General features: G+C 36.5%; 1 protein-coding gene across 1 annotated transcript in view; it reads right to left on the reverse strand.

Moving 5' to 3' along the window:
• Nucleotides 1–1,957: 1,957 nt before the first annotated feature.
• The window catches only part of CUL4 (cullin 4), a 30,698-nt gene continuing 13,146 nt past the window's right edge, over nucleotides 1,958–19,509 (reverse strand). Inside the window, 13 exon segments of the mRNA NM_001247427.3 lie at nucleotides 1,958–2,225; nucleotides 4,273–4,353; nucleotides 4,704–4,784; nucleotides 5,234–5,314; nucleotides 5,399–5,536; nucleotides 5,618–5,749; nucleotides 5,845–5,905; nucleotides 5,985–6,091; nucleotides 12,532–12,585; nucleotides 12,664–12,765; nucleotides 12,912–13,037; nucleotides 16,072–16,359; nucleotides 16,449–16,571. Of these exon segments, the coding sequence (NP_001234356.2) occupies nucleotides 2,112–2,225; nucleotides 4,273–4,353; nucleotides 4,704–4,784; nucleotides 5,234–5,314; nucleotides 5,399–5,536; nucleotides 5,618–5,749; nucleotides 5,845–5,905; nucleotides 5,985–6,091; nucleotides 12,532–12,585; nucleotides 12,664–12,765; nucleotides 12,912–13,037; nucleotides 16,072–16,359; nucleotides 16,449–16,571 (1,488 nt within the window). The 3' untranslated portion in view covers nucleotides 1,958–2,111.

Genomic DNA, 19,509 nt, shown 5'->3' on the forward strand with positions numbered 1-19,509 from the left:
TGGTTGGTTCAGTTTATAACTAATATTTGGAGAAATATTAGACTGAAATGAATTAAATATAGCATTAAAATTGTCTTCCAACTGTATTAAAGTTGAATTAGATAAGGGATAATGCACAAGTACCCCCTCAACCTATGCGCGAAATCTCAGAGACACACTTATACTATACTAAGGTCCTATTATCCCCATGAACTTATTTTATTAATAATTGTCAATCCCTTTTTGGCCTGCGTGGCACTATCTTGTGGGCCCAATGTTAGTTGATTTTTTCTTTCATACTAGTGTCATGTAGGCCATAAAGGGATAGAGAAATTACTTATAAAATACGTTCAGGGGGATAATAGGACCTTACTATAGTATAAATGTGTCTTTGGGATTTCAGGCATAGGTTGAGGGAATATTTGTGCATTTTTCCATAGATAATACAATTTTAATCCAAATTTAACTCATTTTGCAGTTTTTTGATTTATTTGTTGCTATTGGATACTTGTTTAATTCATTATTGATATAACTTATTATTTTCATAGATCATTGTCATGTCTTTCGTTAGTTACATTTTTCATTCATTCTTAATTCTCTCTTCTAATTCAACTTTAAATCCTGTGTAATACAATTTTAATGTAAATTTAATTCATTTCATAGGTTTTTGATTTATTTGTTACTATTGGATACATGTTTAATTCATTATTGATATAATTATCAGTTCATAGATCATTGTGATGTCTTTCATTAGTTACGTTTTCCATTCATTCTTATTCTCTCTTCTAATTCAACTTTAAATTCTATGTGATACAATTTTAATGTAAATTAAATTTTTTCATAGTTTTTTTAATTATTTGTTACTATTGGATACTTGTTTAATTCACTATTGATACAACTTTAATTTACTCTACGGATCATTGTCTTGTTAGTCATTAGTTACATTTTCTATTCATTTTTTATTCTCTTCTTATTTAAATTTAATACAATGTAATACAATTTTAATACAAATTTAATTCATTTTGCAGTTTTTTATTTATTTGTTTGTTCCTATTAGATACTTGTTTTATTTCATAATTGATACAAATTTAATTCACTCTACAAATCACTGTCTAATATTTCATTTGGTTCATTTTTTATTCATGCTTAAATTTTTCTTCTACCTTAACTTTAATATTTGTGTAATATACTTTTACATACAAGTTCAATTCATTTTGCAATTAATTGATTGATTTGCTACTATTAGTTACTTGTTTAATTCATTATTGATACAAATTTCATTCAGTTTACATGCAGATCAAATAATGTTCTTTTATTTCTACACTTTACATTCATATTTAATTCTCTTCTAATAATTCAACTTTAATATTTTTGTAATACATTTTTAATTCAAGTTTAATTTATTTTACAGTTTCTTATGTCTCTTCATTTATTACAATCATGTTTCTCTTCTAATATTTCAACTTTAAATGCTTGCAATACATTCTTAATAAAAATTTAATTCATTTTGCAATTTTTTATACCTCTTCATGTGTACCAATTATATTACTTTTCTAATTAACTAGTGATATATTTTTTATACAATCTAAAATAATTGATTATTCTATGGAAAAAAAAGAAGGAAAAGAGCAATAGGAAGAGAAGAAAGAGGGACAAAAAAAACCAAGGAAGGAAGTACAACAGAAAGAAAGAGAAAAGGAGAAACAAAGAAAGAGCAAGATAAAGAAAAGGAAAAAATTTAAAAATTGTAATAAATGATAATACTAAAAAAGTATATATAAAATAAGTAATTATTTTTAAATGGAATCACTCACATAATTAATCCATCCAATTATTAAGATATCTTTCCAAACGGGCGTTAAAGCACGTGATATCGACAGTAAAGTTATTACTCGAGATGAAGTGAAAACAAAATGAAGAGGAACTTGCTCATATAGTTCAAGAAAAAAAAAAGTAGACAAAAGAAGAAAAAAAAAACTAAAAAGTAGACACACGAGATAAACTTAAATATAAACTCTACAATGTATATGACAACAAAATTAATGGTTACAAAGTCAACTGTACAGAAGCTGACAAGGAAGTCTCCCGAGTCATTTACATGGAAAAAAAAAATATAGATGTCTGGGAACATTCTAAGCAAGGTAGTTGTATATTTGAGGATTGTTTTTGTCCCGTTCCAGGTACTCCCTATCTATGAGGCTTTCAATCCTTTTCTTCAGATCAGCTGGTTTTATTGGGAATTTAAGCTGCTCCAACAACAATTAAAAAAAAAAAAGTTGAATTAGTATAACATAGAACAACTCCCCTAAAGCTAATATAGCTTGAAATGAAATGATAACACACAGGATTTATTTAGGGCAGAACTGATCAAAATACTCTCCGCATGAAAACGCAGCTAAAATCAAAAGCACTAGTACAGTAGCAAAATATGCTCCTATTTCTAGCAAGGATTGTTTCTTCTTCTTTTTTTATTATTATTTTGATAAACAAGGAACCCCTGAGAAACAGCGGCACACCATCCCTAACTCGGTGGACAAATCAGCCTACCCTCTACCCATCAATTATTACAAGTGACTTGACCATGGTACGTGGAAACAAATGTTGTAATGAAAGAGGCAAACTGAAGTTACTAACTATTGTTGTAAAAGAAAAACACTGTCATAATATTGCTATTTTAGGTGTTCATGAGGGCATACTTTGTAAACTCACTACCACTATACTCGGTTGAATCATACTGACAACAATAAAATCTTGATAATCAGGTAGGAATGTCTTCTCATTATCAAACTAAGGGAAAAAACTTGATAATTAGGTAGGAATGTCTTCTCATTATCAAACTAAAGGAAAAGTGCAGACCAATCCAGCTAAAGATGAATTGGATCAAATACACACTCACCATTGACAAGGTGAAATATTTGGACCAAAAAAAGTAGAGTTGTAGAAGACAAATTCTGAAAATTATTTTGGCAAATAGCTACTTCCATAAATATTAACAACCTTCCTTGCCTACAATGATTCAGAATAATTATTTTTTTATTTTTTTATTTTTTTTATGACAAGGAAACCCGCAGCCGCTACCCTTTGGGTGCGCACAGGGTAAAATTCCCGCTCCTATGCAATAGCTCGCAAACCACATAAGAGAGGTAACCCGCACTAGGCAAGGTCGATGTGACGAGTCGATCCAGATGTCAAACCCCTTGCTTTCGCTGGCAAGGGGTTTCGAACTTGAGATATTCATGGAACTCTAACTTGGATGTCATGGCCTTTTACTGGTTTAGAAGACTGTCTTACCTTGCAGTTGGGTAAACTACTACCTTCACGCTTTCTAATTCATTTCTTCATCTAGTAGATTTTCTCATCCTCAACAATACCTATTACCATTTCATTAATAACCATTTGCCTCGGGAAAAGCATAAGTATATATTCATTATACTGAGAAGCCAACAACAAAGCAGTAGCTGTTTCCATTTAAAAAGGTTAAGGTTGCTGTGTGGAATTGAACAAATTTATGGTTTCACTTTGATCATAAGGCTTCTTATTTATTTAAGCTCACAAGGAAAAAATTTAGTTAAACTCGTGCTCAGATTTTTAACACCTGTCACCTGCATAACAGAAGGTCCACTGTTGCTAGCCAATTTTGTTCTTTCATTAATATTTTACTTCTGTTGCAAGAACTCAGAATAACATTTCATCAACAGACAAAATGTTAAAGTACATTTCTTTTGAATAGCAATGGTGACACCTCGACTCATCAATTGATTACCAGCTATCTGATACGGCACAGGTACAGCATAACTCTTATCACCAAAAGTTTGGCCAAAGGGAAGAATTCACCAAGTATCACCTTTACTAAAATCGGTTCCCAATTATTAGTTCAATTCTTCAACCCCTAAGGCCAAACATTACTACTTCAAATTAATTGATATAAGTGCTCAGCATTCTATTGCCCATCAGGTAGCCCCTATTGTGCTCAGCTTTCAACACCTAGCATTTAATCCTTTGCCTGAATCCAGACCATTCGAAAGCGAGTAATAGTACTTGTTAAAGAACGACAAAGTCCCACATCGGTGATTAATGAGATGGGTAAACTCCTTATAAGGCTTGGGCAATTCTCCTCCCTTTGAGCTATTTTGGGGTGTGAGTTAGGCCTAAGACTTGATTCAACAATTCTCAACCTCATGCAGAGTTTGGGCATCTGAATCCACAGGATGGGAGTGGGAGACACCAGACCCTTTCCCAGCTCAAGGATTAACAATTACCAAGTTAACACAACAAGGTGGAAAGTTTCATTACCTGCTGAAAGAGTTCAGTTATTAAGAGGGTATGACTCAGCACTTTTCTGGTCTTCATTATCCTAACAATAGCAGCATCAACCTGCATAAGTAGGCAGAGATGATTTAATAAAATCAACAGCAAAAAATAAGTTTGTTAATGTTTCAGCAGCCCTCATCTTTTTTCTGACTATTTTTGGTCTTAGATATAATAGGATATTAGGAATATATCAACAGTAAAACAGTGCAGTAAGATGAGATATGAACAGAATGTTCAACCAAGTAACATGTCAGTTAAAAATAAAAGACAAATTTGTGATGCATCTATTAAAGGCAGCACAAATCTTGTCTGTTAAAAATGCTACAGAAAGTCTTATTTGCTCTATTTAGAGTAGTTTTGACTGCGCAACCCATTGAAATACTAATATAGAGAATAAGAATAGATGATCAAACCTGGTACTGCCGGTCCTGAAATACTCTCTCAGTAGTGCTTGTGTTCTCCTCAACTGTTTCCTTCATCTGGATGGCATTTACCTGTATATACAGATTTATTGTTAGCTCTGACATGTCTATTAGGAATGGCAAATCACTTGAGACGTGTTTTGGATTGGCTTATTTAAACTATTTTAGCTTTTAAGCTATTTTTAAAATTATTTTTGGGGGTGTCTGAAAAGTGTTTTTACGCACCTACATTTAGGTCAAAGAAGTACAAAAATAAACTAAAAGCTAAAAATTGGATATGACCAACTTATGGCCTTCAGCTTTTAGCTTATAAGCTACTAAAAAAAGTCAATCCTAACACCCCTTTATACAAAAATACCAGTATATCTTCCTCTCATATTTGTCAACAGAACACTTCTTTTCTTCTTTCCTATGGAAAAGCCACTTTTTTAAGTCTTAACACTTCAGTCTTTGAGGTGGTGGCATTATCTGAAAACACCAAAAAGCACTTGCCTTTATACATGATTAAAAAAGGGACTTACCTTTATACGATATAGTGGAGCAGTAAATTGATCATTAAACACAAAGGTATCATCATCCTCCACATCTCTTCCTTTTGGAATCTGTAAGATATTTTTTTCCGAAAGAATCAGTAAGTAAGATTGTAATACGATAAAAGAAATCTTGACCTAGGAATGACCACATACCTTCTGGAGAACACGAACTTTTCCACATGCAAGAGACTGTAGAGTCCTTCTCAGCTCTTTATCCTCAATTCCAGTTGCTTCCTTAATATCTTGGAAGCTAAGATTTTCCGCATCATTAAAGAGCATCAAAACAACAGTCTGCAGCAAGAGGATAAAGGTCACAAAACCAATAACTTAGATAATATGCAAAGGAATACTATTATGCTAGAAAAATCTAACCTGGAAAAGAGAAACTGCGAGCTCCTTTTTTCCTTTTGGATATTCAGCTTTCAGAACGCAGTGGCCCAATGAATTTTGCCACATCAAACGCCTACCACTGTACTTGCTTAAGTAGAACTCTTTGAAAATATCCTGCAGCATGGGGACCCGCATAACAAAATGTGAAGTGAACAGAAACATTAAATGGAGTCAAAGAGGAACTAAATATAAGCAATATGGTGCCAAACCTGATAGACATTGAGTTCGTGGGGAAGTCGAACATCCATGGGGGGATAGGTCGGCCAGTACCTGCAGCACAACCAGCAATGAACTTCTGACCTGAAGTTACAGATCACAAATATCTGAAAATTCTTTAAAATCAACTTACCCCATTGTCAGAACGTGGACACTCATCTCAATCCCTGTTGGGAGCTTTGTTCTGGCTTGGGAAGATTGCTTGAAGGATTCATTTATCTCTTTTGATAATTCAATGTCCTGTACAAAACAGCTTTGAAGTATTAGCAAAACAGAAAAGATGATCTAGATGTTTTCTCTTGGCTGTTGGCAAAGGAAACTGTGTTGATACATGAGAATCTGACAAGAGTCCAACTAAGCTCAAGATGCTTTTGGTAACAAGCAGAGAGAATCAACCATCTTTTTACTTTTCACATTGCAAGTGGACTGATCAACTGTGGAGTGGTCTCAGAAAGATCAAAAGGGGTGAAGCCAAGGAATATAGGACTCCTGAAATGATGAAATAAAGATGGCAAGGCAAATAAAAAAAAGAGAGATGGAAGAATGTCCCGGCATGTATATGGTGGACAGCTTGGAAACGAAAGAAATCAAAGATGTTTGAGGGCAAGCAAACCAATTACAGAAGTGTAAGATGAATTGCTTAGGCCTTAATTACTTTTGGTGTAACCAGAAAGTGTCAGTACAGGCGGGTGATATTTTTGATGTGTTAGATTATTCGTAAGGAACATAATTTATAATAGTTTCAAGGTGTAAGCTACGTTTGGAAGGGGACTACATTAAGATGATCTAATGTTGAGTATGGTGGACATTTTGAGTTAAAGCATGATGACAGCCACACGAGCAGTAGATGAGATGGTAAACAATGACCATCTATCCCCAATGGGAGGAACTGGATTAAAAGAGGAAGTAATGGCAGACGATCCATCAACCACCCTGTGAGCTCATCACAGGGACACAACCATTCCAATTAATTTCCATGTTGAAGTCTCTTTATTGGAATACAAGGAGCATCAACACTCTGGATGCTCTGGAGAGACTAAGACAAATGATAAGAAGCTTGAAATTCCCAATCATGGCTATGTCAGAACCTTTCTATAAAGGTGTCAACTGGACAAATATAGAATAAAATCTTGGTTACAACAAAGCTTTCTCTAATATCAACAGTCAGATTAGGGTTTTCTGGGAGGATGGACTGGACTGTGAAGTGATCAACTCGGATGAGCAACAGATCTCATGCCTTGTAAGTTGGATGAGTAGCTTTATATTTTATAATGACTTCTGTTTATGCTAAGAGCTCAGCAACAGGAAGAGAGTTCATGGGACTATCTGGGACATAATGCAGACACTCATAAGATGCCTTGGATAGTTCCGGGGGATTTCAACATTGTTGATCCTACTGAACAAATGGGTGGAAGACCTCACAGAATGACTATAAGGATGGACTCTCTATAGTGTATCATGGACTGTAACTTGATGAACTCTGGTTACACCAGATCCCACTTCACATGGTGCAATGGGTTGATCCCTGAGAAGCAATTTGGCAGAGATTGGACAGAATTCCGTACAACCAAGAATGGTCAAACCAGTTTGGTTCTACTAGGGTTTCTCACCTAGTTAAAATGGGTTCTGACCATTTCCCATTTCTCAGTGAAGTAAGAAAGAAGACTAGGCATCCAATTAAATACTTTAAACTTGTTGATTTTGGGTGGATGAACCATACTTCTGAAATTAGTGGAGCAGGCAGGGAATAAATAAGTCAGTGGACCACCGATGTGGAAATTTCATTTGAAACTCAAAAATACTGCCAAAAGATTGTCTGAGTGGTCTAGAAATTGTTTGGGCAACATCTTTTGACAAAACTAAGGAACTGGAACTAAGGTTGCAGACCAGCAGGCTGTCTCCAACTCTGACAATTCTGATAGGAATAGAGACTCACTTAATGAAGCTAATGCGGAGTTGATCAGAGCTATCAAGGAGGATGAAAATTATTGAAAACAAAAGTCTGAATTAAGTGGTTTGTTGAAGGTGAAACCAACTCCAAAATTCTATCATTCTGTGGTTAAAAGCAGGAAGAGAAGGATGTCCCTCAAGAGGATGAGGAGAACTTATGGAAGCTGGATAGAGGGTGACGACGAAATAGTTAAGAGAAACTGTAGAATTTTTTCAAAGTCAACCTAAAGCATTCAGAACAGGGATATAACTCCAACCAATTATATTCCAAGAATCGTTGGAAGAGAAGAGAATCTAATGTAAAATGCTATTCCATAATGGAGAAGTAAAGGAAGTGGTGATGTCTATGAGTTCTCATGGTGCTGCTGTACCTGATAGGATGTCGGGAATGTTCAACCACTCTTGTTGGGAGATCATCAAGAATGATGTTTTACAATGATTCTTGATTGTTTTCTTTTTTCTGAAGAAACTCAATTACCAAAGGCTTTGATCTATATATGTCTAGACCTTATACATATAGTTGGGTGCTCTCAGCAATTTAGTGATATCATATCAATCAGTCTGAGTAATTTTAGTTGAAAAATTGTTACATAACTCATAAATCAGAGGTTACAGAAACAGCCTCTCTACCTTCACAAGGTAGTGGTAAGGTCTGTGTGCACTCTACCCTCCCTAGAGTTCACTTAGTGGGATTCCTGAGTATGTTGTTCTTGTTTTATAAATCAGAGGTTTAAGTCCAAATAATGCAGAAGCTGATATCACTGTGTCAGACAGGGTTCATAAAGTCAAGGCCAATCATGGGAAACATTATGCACACACAAGAGATGGTGCGTAATAATCAGACAATTCAAGGGACATGGGAATGTGATTGTAAAATTAGACATGGAGAGGCTAATGACACTATGGAGTGGGATTATCTATGGCAAGTTTTATACAGTTTGGTTTCAGTGAATTGTGGATAGATAAGAGTTCGGAGGAACATTTCAGATGTGTAGTACTCTGTCAATATCAATGGGGGCAGATATGGATTCTTCAAGTCTACAAGAGGAGTCAAGTAAGGAGATCAGTTATCTCCATCTCTTTTGTGTTGGGGCTGAATCACTGTCAAGATTATGGATAATCTGTTCTTTAATGGGCATCCGATACTCCTTTGATAAGAAAGGACCTATTATCACTCATCTCTCCTATGCAGATGAAACCATCCTTTTCACCTCAGATGACTCAAATTCTCTCAAGATGAAGATAGATAGTCTCGATGCATATGAGCTTTGTTCTGGTCAGCTGCTGAATAAACAGAAATATTGTTTTATTTTTACCTCCCAAGTGTACTCTTGAGACATTTACAAGGTCTACAAGACTACTGGTTTCAACAGATCTGACTTCCTATGCAGTATCTGGGATGTCTATTTTTGTGGGGGCTAACAAGGTAGAGTAATTTAGTTCAATGGTGGAAAAGGTGGATGCTAGGCTGCAAGGATGGCATGGAAAACTACCCTTTTTTGGTGGCGAAGTTGTGCTGATAAAGTCGGTCTTGCAGGTTCTTCAGTCATCAAGCAAATGGAGATGATCTTGGCTGACTTCTGTTGGGGAAAAAAGGAGGACAAAACACAAATCCCATTAGATCAAGTGGTCTGAAATGTGTTTCATACTTCTGAAGAAGAAGCTGGATTTAGACCATTTGAAGACTTTTGTAATGCCTTTGCTGCAAAGGTGTGGTGGCCTTTTAGAACTCATAAGTCTATGCTCAGTCAAGCTGGCCTTTTAGAACTCATAAGTCTGCTCAGTCAAGCATTAAATGCTAAATACTGTTCTAGGGATCATAGTCTGAGAATCTTTGAGATATGGACAATCTCATACTTGGAGAGGGATGATGAAGATATAGGATAGAGTCGAACCTTTTATTCTCAGGAAAATTGGTCAAGGGGATTTCTGATTAGGAATGGGGCCTTCAGCTAAAATGGTCACCGGTAGAGCAACCCTCCTGAGCACTTAAGTGAGCATTTTTTTGTTAATGGGAGATGGAATCCTACAACTACCATTTTCCCTGCTACTGTTGTTAATAATATTTAAAGGGTGAAGGTGGATCAACAAAGGGAAGACTGAGCATTCTGGACAGTGGATAATATGGGAGATTCTCAACTACTTGGCAATAATTGACGTCCTTTGGCAATGAAACAGAAACACTTCCTGGCAAAGCTCTGCGGCATAGGACAATGCCTTCCAAAATTTCTTTCCATGTGCGGAGAGTTCAGAAGAACCAAGTTTCACTGATGAAAGTGTTCAAAAGTGTGGGTCTAGATCTCTTCTAGATGAAATTGTTGCAAAAAATACCAGAGAGAGTTGCTAACTTCTGTTTGGTAGCAGTGATAGTGGTGGCTCATTAAGCCTATGAGCGAGGTGCATAAAGTTCTACTTCAATGGCTTCCAACATGTATTTGTGGGAAGATCTGGAAAAGCAGGTGCAAAGCTAGGTTTGAGTACATATGTCTACGGGCATGTGCGAAGCGTAATGGTGAGATGATCTACTCCAGGGGATGGCTGGGTGAATTGAATGTGGATGGATGCAGTAAAGGTAATACTGGAGTTGCAGGTAGTGGTGGAATCATTAGAAATCATGTAGGCCATAATATGATAATGGCCTTTGCTTCATCCTCTGGTATTTGCAGTAATAATGTGGCAGCTAAGGCTATTTTACAAGGAATGAGCATGTGTATTGACAATGGTTTCCATAAGACTATTGTTGAGTCTGACTCTACGCTAATGGTTGATATAATCTATAGGAAGAATAATATTCCATGGCAGATCCATAACATTATTCAAATTTGGTCCTTGATGCATACAGAATTCTTTTTATTTTTTTCACATCTTCAGGAAAGGAAAAGGCATTGCAGATCAGATGGCCAATTTGGGTGTTACAGACAGACAACATGTTGTCTTCACTGAAGATCTTTCTTTGCCAAAGCAAGCTAGATCTTCACTGAAGCAAGAGCAGGATGGAAGACCAAATATCAGATTTAAGGTTGGGAAGAATGTTTTTAATAATGACTAGTACATTGGGTCTTTCTTGTGGCACTAAGTTAACCTATTTAGCTTTGTGCACACTGTATTTTTTTGTTCCTCCTGTAAAGAAAGAACCAGCCATTGTATAAACTGAATTCTTGTGGCCTAAAATATGGAGAAATTCAAAAATTGATATAGGAAATGGAAGGAAGACATTCTTCTGGAATGATGTGTGGATTGGACAACACTCGTCGAAACAGTTGCATCCTGAGATGTATAATCTGAACAACAGAAGGAAGCAACAGTAGCAGAAGTCAAAGACAACCAGGGATGGAATCTTTCTTTTAGGAGAATGTTGAATGACTGGGAAATAGGAAAATTAGCAGATCTTTACAAGTCTTTGGAGCAGGCAAGTAACCTTGACACAAAGGCGGACAGTGTACAATGGTTGAGGGCAAACAATGGAAAGTTCACTATAAACTCAGCTTATAGACATTTTGACAGGCCAGCTGAAATGTTGTTACCATGGCCTTGGAAGATGATATGGAAAATTAATGTACCTCATAAGGTGGCCTGTTTCACCCGGTTGGTAGCTAGGGAAGCAGTACTAACTCAGGACAACCTAATGAAAAGGGGAAGACACTAGACAGTTATGCTCCAGGTGTTTTTTTTGTGAAATGGAAACAGAGACAACAAACCAACTCTTCATCCATTGCAGAGTGACAGAAATTGTGGCAGTTCTTTTGAATCCAAGGGAATCAGTTGGTCCATGCCAAGACACACCTCAGATTTTCTAGCATGCTGGATTAGAGAAGGGAATACATCAGGTCACAAGGAGATATGAAAGATTGTCCCTGCTTGCATCTGGTGGACAATTTGGAAGGAAAGGAAGCAGAGATGCTTCGAAAACACGAGCATCCCTTTCCAGAGTTTGAAGTTGAACTGTCTTATAACCCTTTATTTTTGGTTTAACCATGCCCTCCCCAAAGAGGTGGAGGTTTTTCCTCACTTGTTAAATAGTTTAGGAGGGGTATAAATGATAGATCTTTTGGTTTTGCTTACTGTATACTCCTGATGTACTTTACCACTGAAATACACCATTGGTGTATTGTTGTCTATAAAACGCTAACTTTCTCCCAAAAAAAAAATCATTGTACTTTGTCCTTGGAGGCTAAGGTCTATGTGCTACATGTAATCCATATCATTTTATAAATATATATACTGAATTAGGTAAGGCCTAATAACGGGAATCCATATGTATCCAGTATCCGAACATAATTTCTCCCTTAGAAGAGATTTTCGGACAGTGCAGGTATCTTTCATATATGTTACAGCCTATAGATTTATTTCCTTATAACCATTTAGATATCAGTCAAAATATCCTAGATGCAGTATTGTACACAGAAAAATAGCAGGGGACAAGTGGTTTTGGGCTATGGAGATGAAACAGAGAGAGGATAATGCTGACACAGGTACATCCAAGGCCATCATGATCTGTCAATAGAAAGACTAACAAGTTCATCTGATGTTCAGTGAAACCACTTTGTGCTAGAGCAGAAAGTTCGAAACTGATGCTGGTAGATAACACCATCCAGGAAATGTTTAGCCTGTTTGCAAATTATTCCATGACTGATACAACAGTATTTCCAAACTCCAATCTCAAAACGCTGAACAAAAAGTTCCATATATTTGCTATTTGGCTGAATAAGTGTGTACATAGCTGAATATACCTTGAACATTCCTTCCAATTTGTTGGTGAACTGGCTGCCACACTCGGTCTTCAACTGTAAAAATAATGGTAAAATTCAGCAGATGGTACCAAAGAAAAGCAGAAACAGTGAAAGTTAACACTACAGACAGACCTTAGAAATCATGGACTTTTCAGCATCAATTGACGCACTCTTACCCAACAACAGTCTTTTTGCAAGATCCTTCTTGTAGAATGCTTCAAATACATCCTTACCCTGCACAAAGATGAAAGATCATACAAACTCTTAGCATACTTTCAGGTAATAAAACATACACTGATCTATCCCTTGAACAACAGAAATAGACTTATCCAGCCATAGATTGCATAAGTTCTCGGGTTACTGCTATTGTGTTCTCATACCTGTATAAACCTGAACAAAACCAGGACTTTATCTAATGTCCCCTCCAATTCCTCCTCTGATGTACCTTTATTGCCAGCACGAAGCTTCTCGTCCAAAAACTTAGCAATCAGCTCAGCAGGTCGATTCTATTACAAAGCAAATCCTATCAGTTCTGAGAACAAAGTAAATATTACACTAAATAAGAAAGCTTTAGCGCTTCTAAAGTGAAATAGTATGAGATCATCAGATGCAATCGGCCTGTTGGCTACCTGGAGAAAGGCCGTAGAAACAATACTCGTAAGGAAGTGAAACCTGTATAACGAGCAAAACTTCTACCTGTGATAGCAGTGCTTAGTATGACAATCTAGACTTATACAAACTCGAATGATTTTGTGCAAACCAGTACATGACATGAAGAGAAGTTACAGAAAACACAGGAAGTTGAATAATCAGCTCTTAGGCAATTATAAGGCGAGCATGAGTGCAGTATAAATAACTAGTTGACTGCACCCAAAGATGTGCCCTAGTGATTAATGAAATGAGTTGAAAACCATGAAGTCTCAGGTTTAAATCCTAGGAAAGGAAAAAACACTAGGTGATTCCTTCCCATCTATTCAAGCCTTTATGGATAGAGTTACCCGGTACTTGTGCCAGTGAGAAGCAGCAGGTACCTTAACGAACTAGTCAAGGTGTGTATAAGCTGGCCTGAACACTGCAGAAAAAAACTGGCTGACCATGCACATGTTCTCACGGAGAAGTATTAGCAAAGAATTTCCAGTGGCTGCAATTTTCTACTTCCAATCAAGAGGGACTTAGGTGGCTCAATATCTGTCCACGCCATAATTATACCTCATCATGCCAAACAAGCCATGAAGGATACACTTACATAACCTATTGTGAATGTCAATAATCAAGTCCTCCAAAACATTTCTTTTTCACTTCTATTTTTTGCATTGTACGTCTTTATGATCTTGGTACAGATTCGGATAGCTCTGCATAAAGTTGCCTGCCAACCAATGATTCCTTCTTTTCTTTCTCTATCTTCCTCCGGCATTATTCATCCTTCCAACAGGCAATACTGCTCCTCCTTACAGAAGGCAGAAGCCAGCGCAGCTTTTTCTTTCCACTGTTGGCACCGTTTCCTTTCTCGCGATTGGTGCTGCTCCTTTTGACTGCCGATGCTGATAACACTCCCTCACCCTAACGTCCAACATCACTTCTCTCTCACATTCGACACCAGATCCTTCCGACGACCAATGCAGCTCCTCTCAGGAAGCCGAAGTGGAGCTTGGCTCCTCTTTCCATGGCTGGCACAGCTCCTCTCCTTGAGCTTGTTTTCATGGCAGTGCTTATCATTTATTCCTTTTATCGAAAATATTTTTTCTGATGAGATTTGGATGGCAATTTCCAATTAGATTTTCCTTAAGATTTAGTATGCTAAAACCCACTATGAGTTCAAGGAACGTGTTAAAAATAAGAAAAACTAATATAGATTGTCTCCAAATTAACTTTTACACAGATTACTTGTATTCAGAGAGCTAAACGTTGCAACATGATCTGTAATATTGTGGAATTCTCTACTTAATTTAAGGGAATAATTCCATATAGTACCAGTGGGGTCAATCAGTAACTGGAGGAAGGAGAATCAATCAATCAATCAGTTCCATGTGATTGATCCATTCTGAGAATTCTGCCATTGCCCCAGTGATTCTGCTACAATTTGCTCTCTCAGAAGGATATCTAGTCATGTACCATGGATTTACGGCACATTTGATGCTTAAAACTTAAAAATGTGTAAGCTCTTTAGAACATTTTAGTAGATTTGATGTGTTTTGTAGTTGTTTTACAGGATAACAGGATTCGGGAACCAAGTGCAAGTGTAGGAAGTAGGAACTGTACAGGCAATTTTTTGGGAATTATGAGAGTTTTCTACGAGCCGTAGATGCGACCCTAGATGGAGGTTCAAAGATTGGTGAAAAAGGGTCTGAAATGTACGAGTTTGCGTATGGGCCGTAATTGCATCTATGAGTCGTAGATTTGGATCTTAGAAAAAGTACAATGACCCTGAGTTTTACGAGTGATCAGTACGAGCTGTACTAGTATCTACGAGCCATAGAAGCTGATCGTAGCCAAGATGCCAAGAGTGCACTAAAAAGCCTGAGTTATACAAAGGGAAAGTACGAAGTAAGCTTCCACAGGCCGCAGATCATGTTCGTGGAGAAGTCCTGAGACTAGCCTTGATTGCTATCTATGAGAGAGGATCCAAGAGCCATAGAAGAGACCATGACCCGTAAATGGGTCCGTAGAAGTTGTTGAACCCAGCTTTATTGATTTTATTTGGATAGGTTGTTGATGTCTATAAATACTTTTCCTAAGTTTTCTTTTGCATTATTATGTACGTGTTCGTGCAGGAAATAGAAGTAAACAACTATTTTTCAAAAAAAAATCTTAGACTTTTGGAGCACAATTACACCTTGAATATGGGTTTTTGACTTTGAATGCAATTCAAGATTCTGGATTTCTATTATTCATCTAGTAAGTGTATGGTTATGCATAATTTATTTATCACTGATCGTTATCATACACGCATGCGTAGCTAAATCCACAATTAGGGTTGTGAGAACCATGGAAGGTAACAAAGTAGACCTAATACTTAGTAAACCTTACAAAGTATGCATGCATGTATTGTTTTTACCTTCGCATGGTGGTCAATGTTAGAACACGTCTTATTCTTACTTGTCAGACCAAGGAGGTAACACATGGAAAAAAGGATTATACAATAGATATTTGAAGCTATCAACCCTCATCTAATAGCTTGACCTTGTCCAGAAATATCTAATTTAGAATAAGGGAAAGGATTTGTAACGCATTCACCCGTAGACAGACCAAGTTGTGTGGTGATATTCACTTATTTAGCTGACTAACCACTTCGATGAACTTAACTTACCGGTCTTGCATGCTACACACTAGAAAGGATTAATAATATCCAGTCTTGGTTATAAATTCATGAGGATCAAAACCCTAGTTTCGTCTTTTACCGATTCAAACTATTTCAAGCGGCCTCCTCTCAGTTTATAATCTAGACTGATCAAATATGATCTCTAATCTACTATTTAAAAAATGATACCTGACCATATCACCAATCCATATATAAAGCAAACACCTGATTAGTAACCATACCTGGCGGATGTTTATGAGATGCTCAAATGCATCCTTGATAGTGTTACTAAAAGCTTCATTCTTAGAAAAGCTTTCTTCCCATATGGTATCAAGAGATGCCTTAAATTCCAAGAGGCTGGGTACCATATCTTTGTCTTTCTCTTCATCTAGCACAATGCTCTGACCAGTTCTTCGGATATATGAGCTAAGTGCTTGCCTTAAAGATTCGAGATCATTGACCCTGCAAAATAGCATATACATCCTTTGGAGATCTTCAATACGATTACCATCCATCAACACTGTGAAACCCTGGAGAGATAGTTGAAGGATACAATTTAAAAAGAGAACACTTTGTAAATCCACCGGCAAGAAATAAATAGATAAGGTATCCCAGATACCTTATCAAGAATTGCAGAAATGTGTTGTTCTAAAAGTTGCCTCTCTGCAGTTGCTATCAGTGGTTTTCTAGTACTTGCGTCCAGGTAGAGTAAGCACCTGTCATGTTCTTCATGTAACCTTACCTGCAGTGAAGAAAAAGCTTCAGCTGTTGACGAAACAAGGGATTATGAAGGTCAATTGACTAGTTTCGAGTTTGGTTTTGGAAATTAATTCACTTATTATCCCAGACACGATTTATACATTTAAAAATTACAAAAAATAAAGAACACAAAATAACTACAAACTTAAAAAGCAAAAAGTGCAAGAGTCATTTGAGGAAATCATGGTCGAAGAATATCTATTGTGAAAATAATTATAATGGAATGGTTACTTTAGTATAAGTATGTTCCAGAAACAAAAAGAAGAACTTTCTAAATTGGGAAACAATATAACTTGAATTTCCGTTATACCCTTAATGACAAGCTTTTATAACCACACAAATGTTTATAGCATATTTAAGAGACTAAGTTTCAAAAGTCTCTGTTTCTTCAACTTCGTGACTCGAATTGAAATTAACAGAGTGGGGTGGCCAATTCAGCCCAAACTCGTTTCACCAGCAAAAAACCCAACCATGTTTTAATGGATTTGAAATGGGCTATATTACAAAAGGGCTAAGTTCGGGCACAACCCATCTTAACCGATGGCAAAAGCTAGCGCAAAGTCGCTTATGAAGCAGCCCAAACTCAACTCATCAGTATCCAACATTTAACCGCAGTAATTTGATTCCTTTATAACCAAAGTTCACTCAAAATTCAAATAAGAAAATTAATAATATACTTCAAAGTTGAGTTTATTTCAATTGTTAAGTTCAATTGCCGCACTGTCCAGTGGCAGCAGCTCTTTCGAATATGTTTATTTCAATTGCTAGTATCAACTGGATTCTCCCGCAAAGTGTCAAAGTAGTTGGAAGTTGGAGTCTTAAAGAAGTTGCTAGTCCAATCAAGAAGACCTGGCAGATGATTCCATCATGTATTTTTTGGTGTATTTGGAAGGAAAGGAATATAAGATGTTTTGATGGTATGTGCAATTTGTTTGCATCTTTCTTGATGCCTTTCTAATACAACATCTTGCTTCATAAAAAAAAAGAAAAACGTTAAAGTTCAACGTCATAAACTTCCTCTCAATAACTTTTCATGTCATTATGCGTTCTTTATACTTCTTATTTTATTTTATATGATACTTTTCCTTAACAATAGCTTTTTAATACGTCATTTATGTATTTTTAAATATAAAAAAAATACAATTTCTAATACTTTTATAGTCCATAGTATTTTTATTATCTAAATATTAATTTTAAAAGGTTATAAAGTAGAGGTCTGAATTAGACAAACAATCAGAAGGCTTTTCCGTTATACTTCAAAACCTTCATCATTCTAGAAATGAAGGTAGAATATCTCACAATGACTAGAACCTGACATCTCTTTTCTTGTGAGTATTGTAAGTCGGTCTATGACTTCCCCTTGTGATAGTCATTGGGAAGCAGTTATTCATATTCTGCAATATATAAAGTCAGCTCCCGGTAAAGGACTACTCTTTGAGGATCAAGGCCATAAGAAGGATCACCCTCTGATAAACGTTCTACATCTAGATATTGTGTTTTAGCAGGAGGTAATTTTGTGTCGTGGAAGAGTAAGAAACATATTGTAGTTGCTCGTTCTAGTGCAGAAGCAGAATATCGAGCAATGCTTGTAGCAACTTGTGAACTAGTTTGGAATCAAATAGTTGCTGAGAGCACCAAAACTTGGAGAAACCAGTCATATGGAACTTGTATGTGATAATCAAGAGGCCCTTCATATCACATCAAATGCAATGTTTCATGAGAGGATTAAGCACATTGAGATTGATTGTCACTCTGGCAGAGAAAAGATACACTCTCAACACAGATGGAGTCACAACACAGATGGCAAATTCTCAGTCCACAGAGTCTACAGGAGGGGCCTTTCGAAGCTGACAGGAAGAGATGGAAAATCCCCTAGAAAGCTATTTGGAGAAGCATGGCACCTAATAGGCTAATAAGGTGAAATATTTCTCCTGGTGGGTGGGTAAGCAAGGAAAGCATGACGTACCCATGAAGCTTTACAGAAAAGGAAATCTAACTTAGCTTCTATATTCCCTCTTTGTATGAAAGCTATTGAAACAAACAGCCACCTTTTCCTCCACTACAAAGTAACCTCTCAGGTCTGGTCCTTATTCTTCACCTTTGCTGGGGAAAGCTGGACAATGGTAGAGCACACAGCTGATCTATTGAGTTGCTGGATCAGAAGGGGAGGGAGCAAAAGCCAAAAGAGATGGTGGAAAACTATCCCAGCTTGCATATGGTGAACTATATGGAAGGAGATGAATGAGAGAATCTTCAAAGGCAGATCAAACTCCATTCAGAAGATCAAAGGAAAATGTATATTTACTTTATTTTTTGGTGTACACAGCAATGTATAATAGATGAATTACGGATAGTGGATTTCCTAGGTTTGTTGTAATTAGCTATCTATGTAATCACACTTTTGGAGGTGGCTAGCATACCCATAATGCAAATGATTACACGTTACCAGTTTCAAAAAAAAAATTAGCATGAATCTGTGATCTGCATAGACAAGATAATCCTTAATTGGCTAAAAAATACATTTTTGAAGCTCATGGTTGTACAAATAGATAAATTTATAAAATTTTACAATGTAACATTTATGATGACTTGCTTGTGGCTATTTGGTTAAAAAGAATTACTAATATCTCCAAAAAGAAATAATAAGATTCTAGTCAAAATGGGGAGTTATGACCCTTCTTGACCCAGACAATCTTTTTTTCTTTTTTGAGAATGTAACTATTTGTAGGCCTATTTCCAAAAAATCAATACCTGCCACAACATGTTACAGATTAAAGAGAGTATAACAGAAGATCTTTAATCCTATGACAAAAATTACAGGGATCCTAAGATAATTTTACCCAGACAATGTTACCCAAGCAAGCTTTGGCCCACCTATTAGTTCAACCCATCTTGACCAGCCTAACTGCCCATTTTCCACC

Source organism: Solanum lycopersicum, chromosome 2, assembly GCF_036512215.1.
Source record: "Solanum lycopersicum chromosome 2, SLM_r2.1".
Lineage (NCBI taxonomy): Eukaryota > Viridiplantae > Streptophyta > Magnoliopsida > Solanales > Solanaceae > Solanum > Solanum lycopersicum.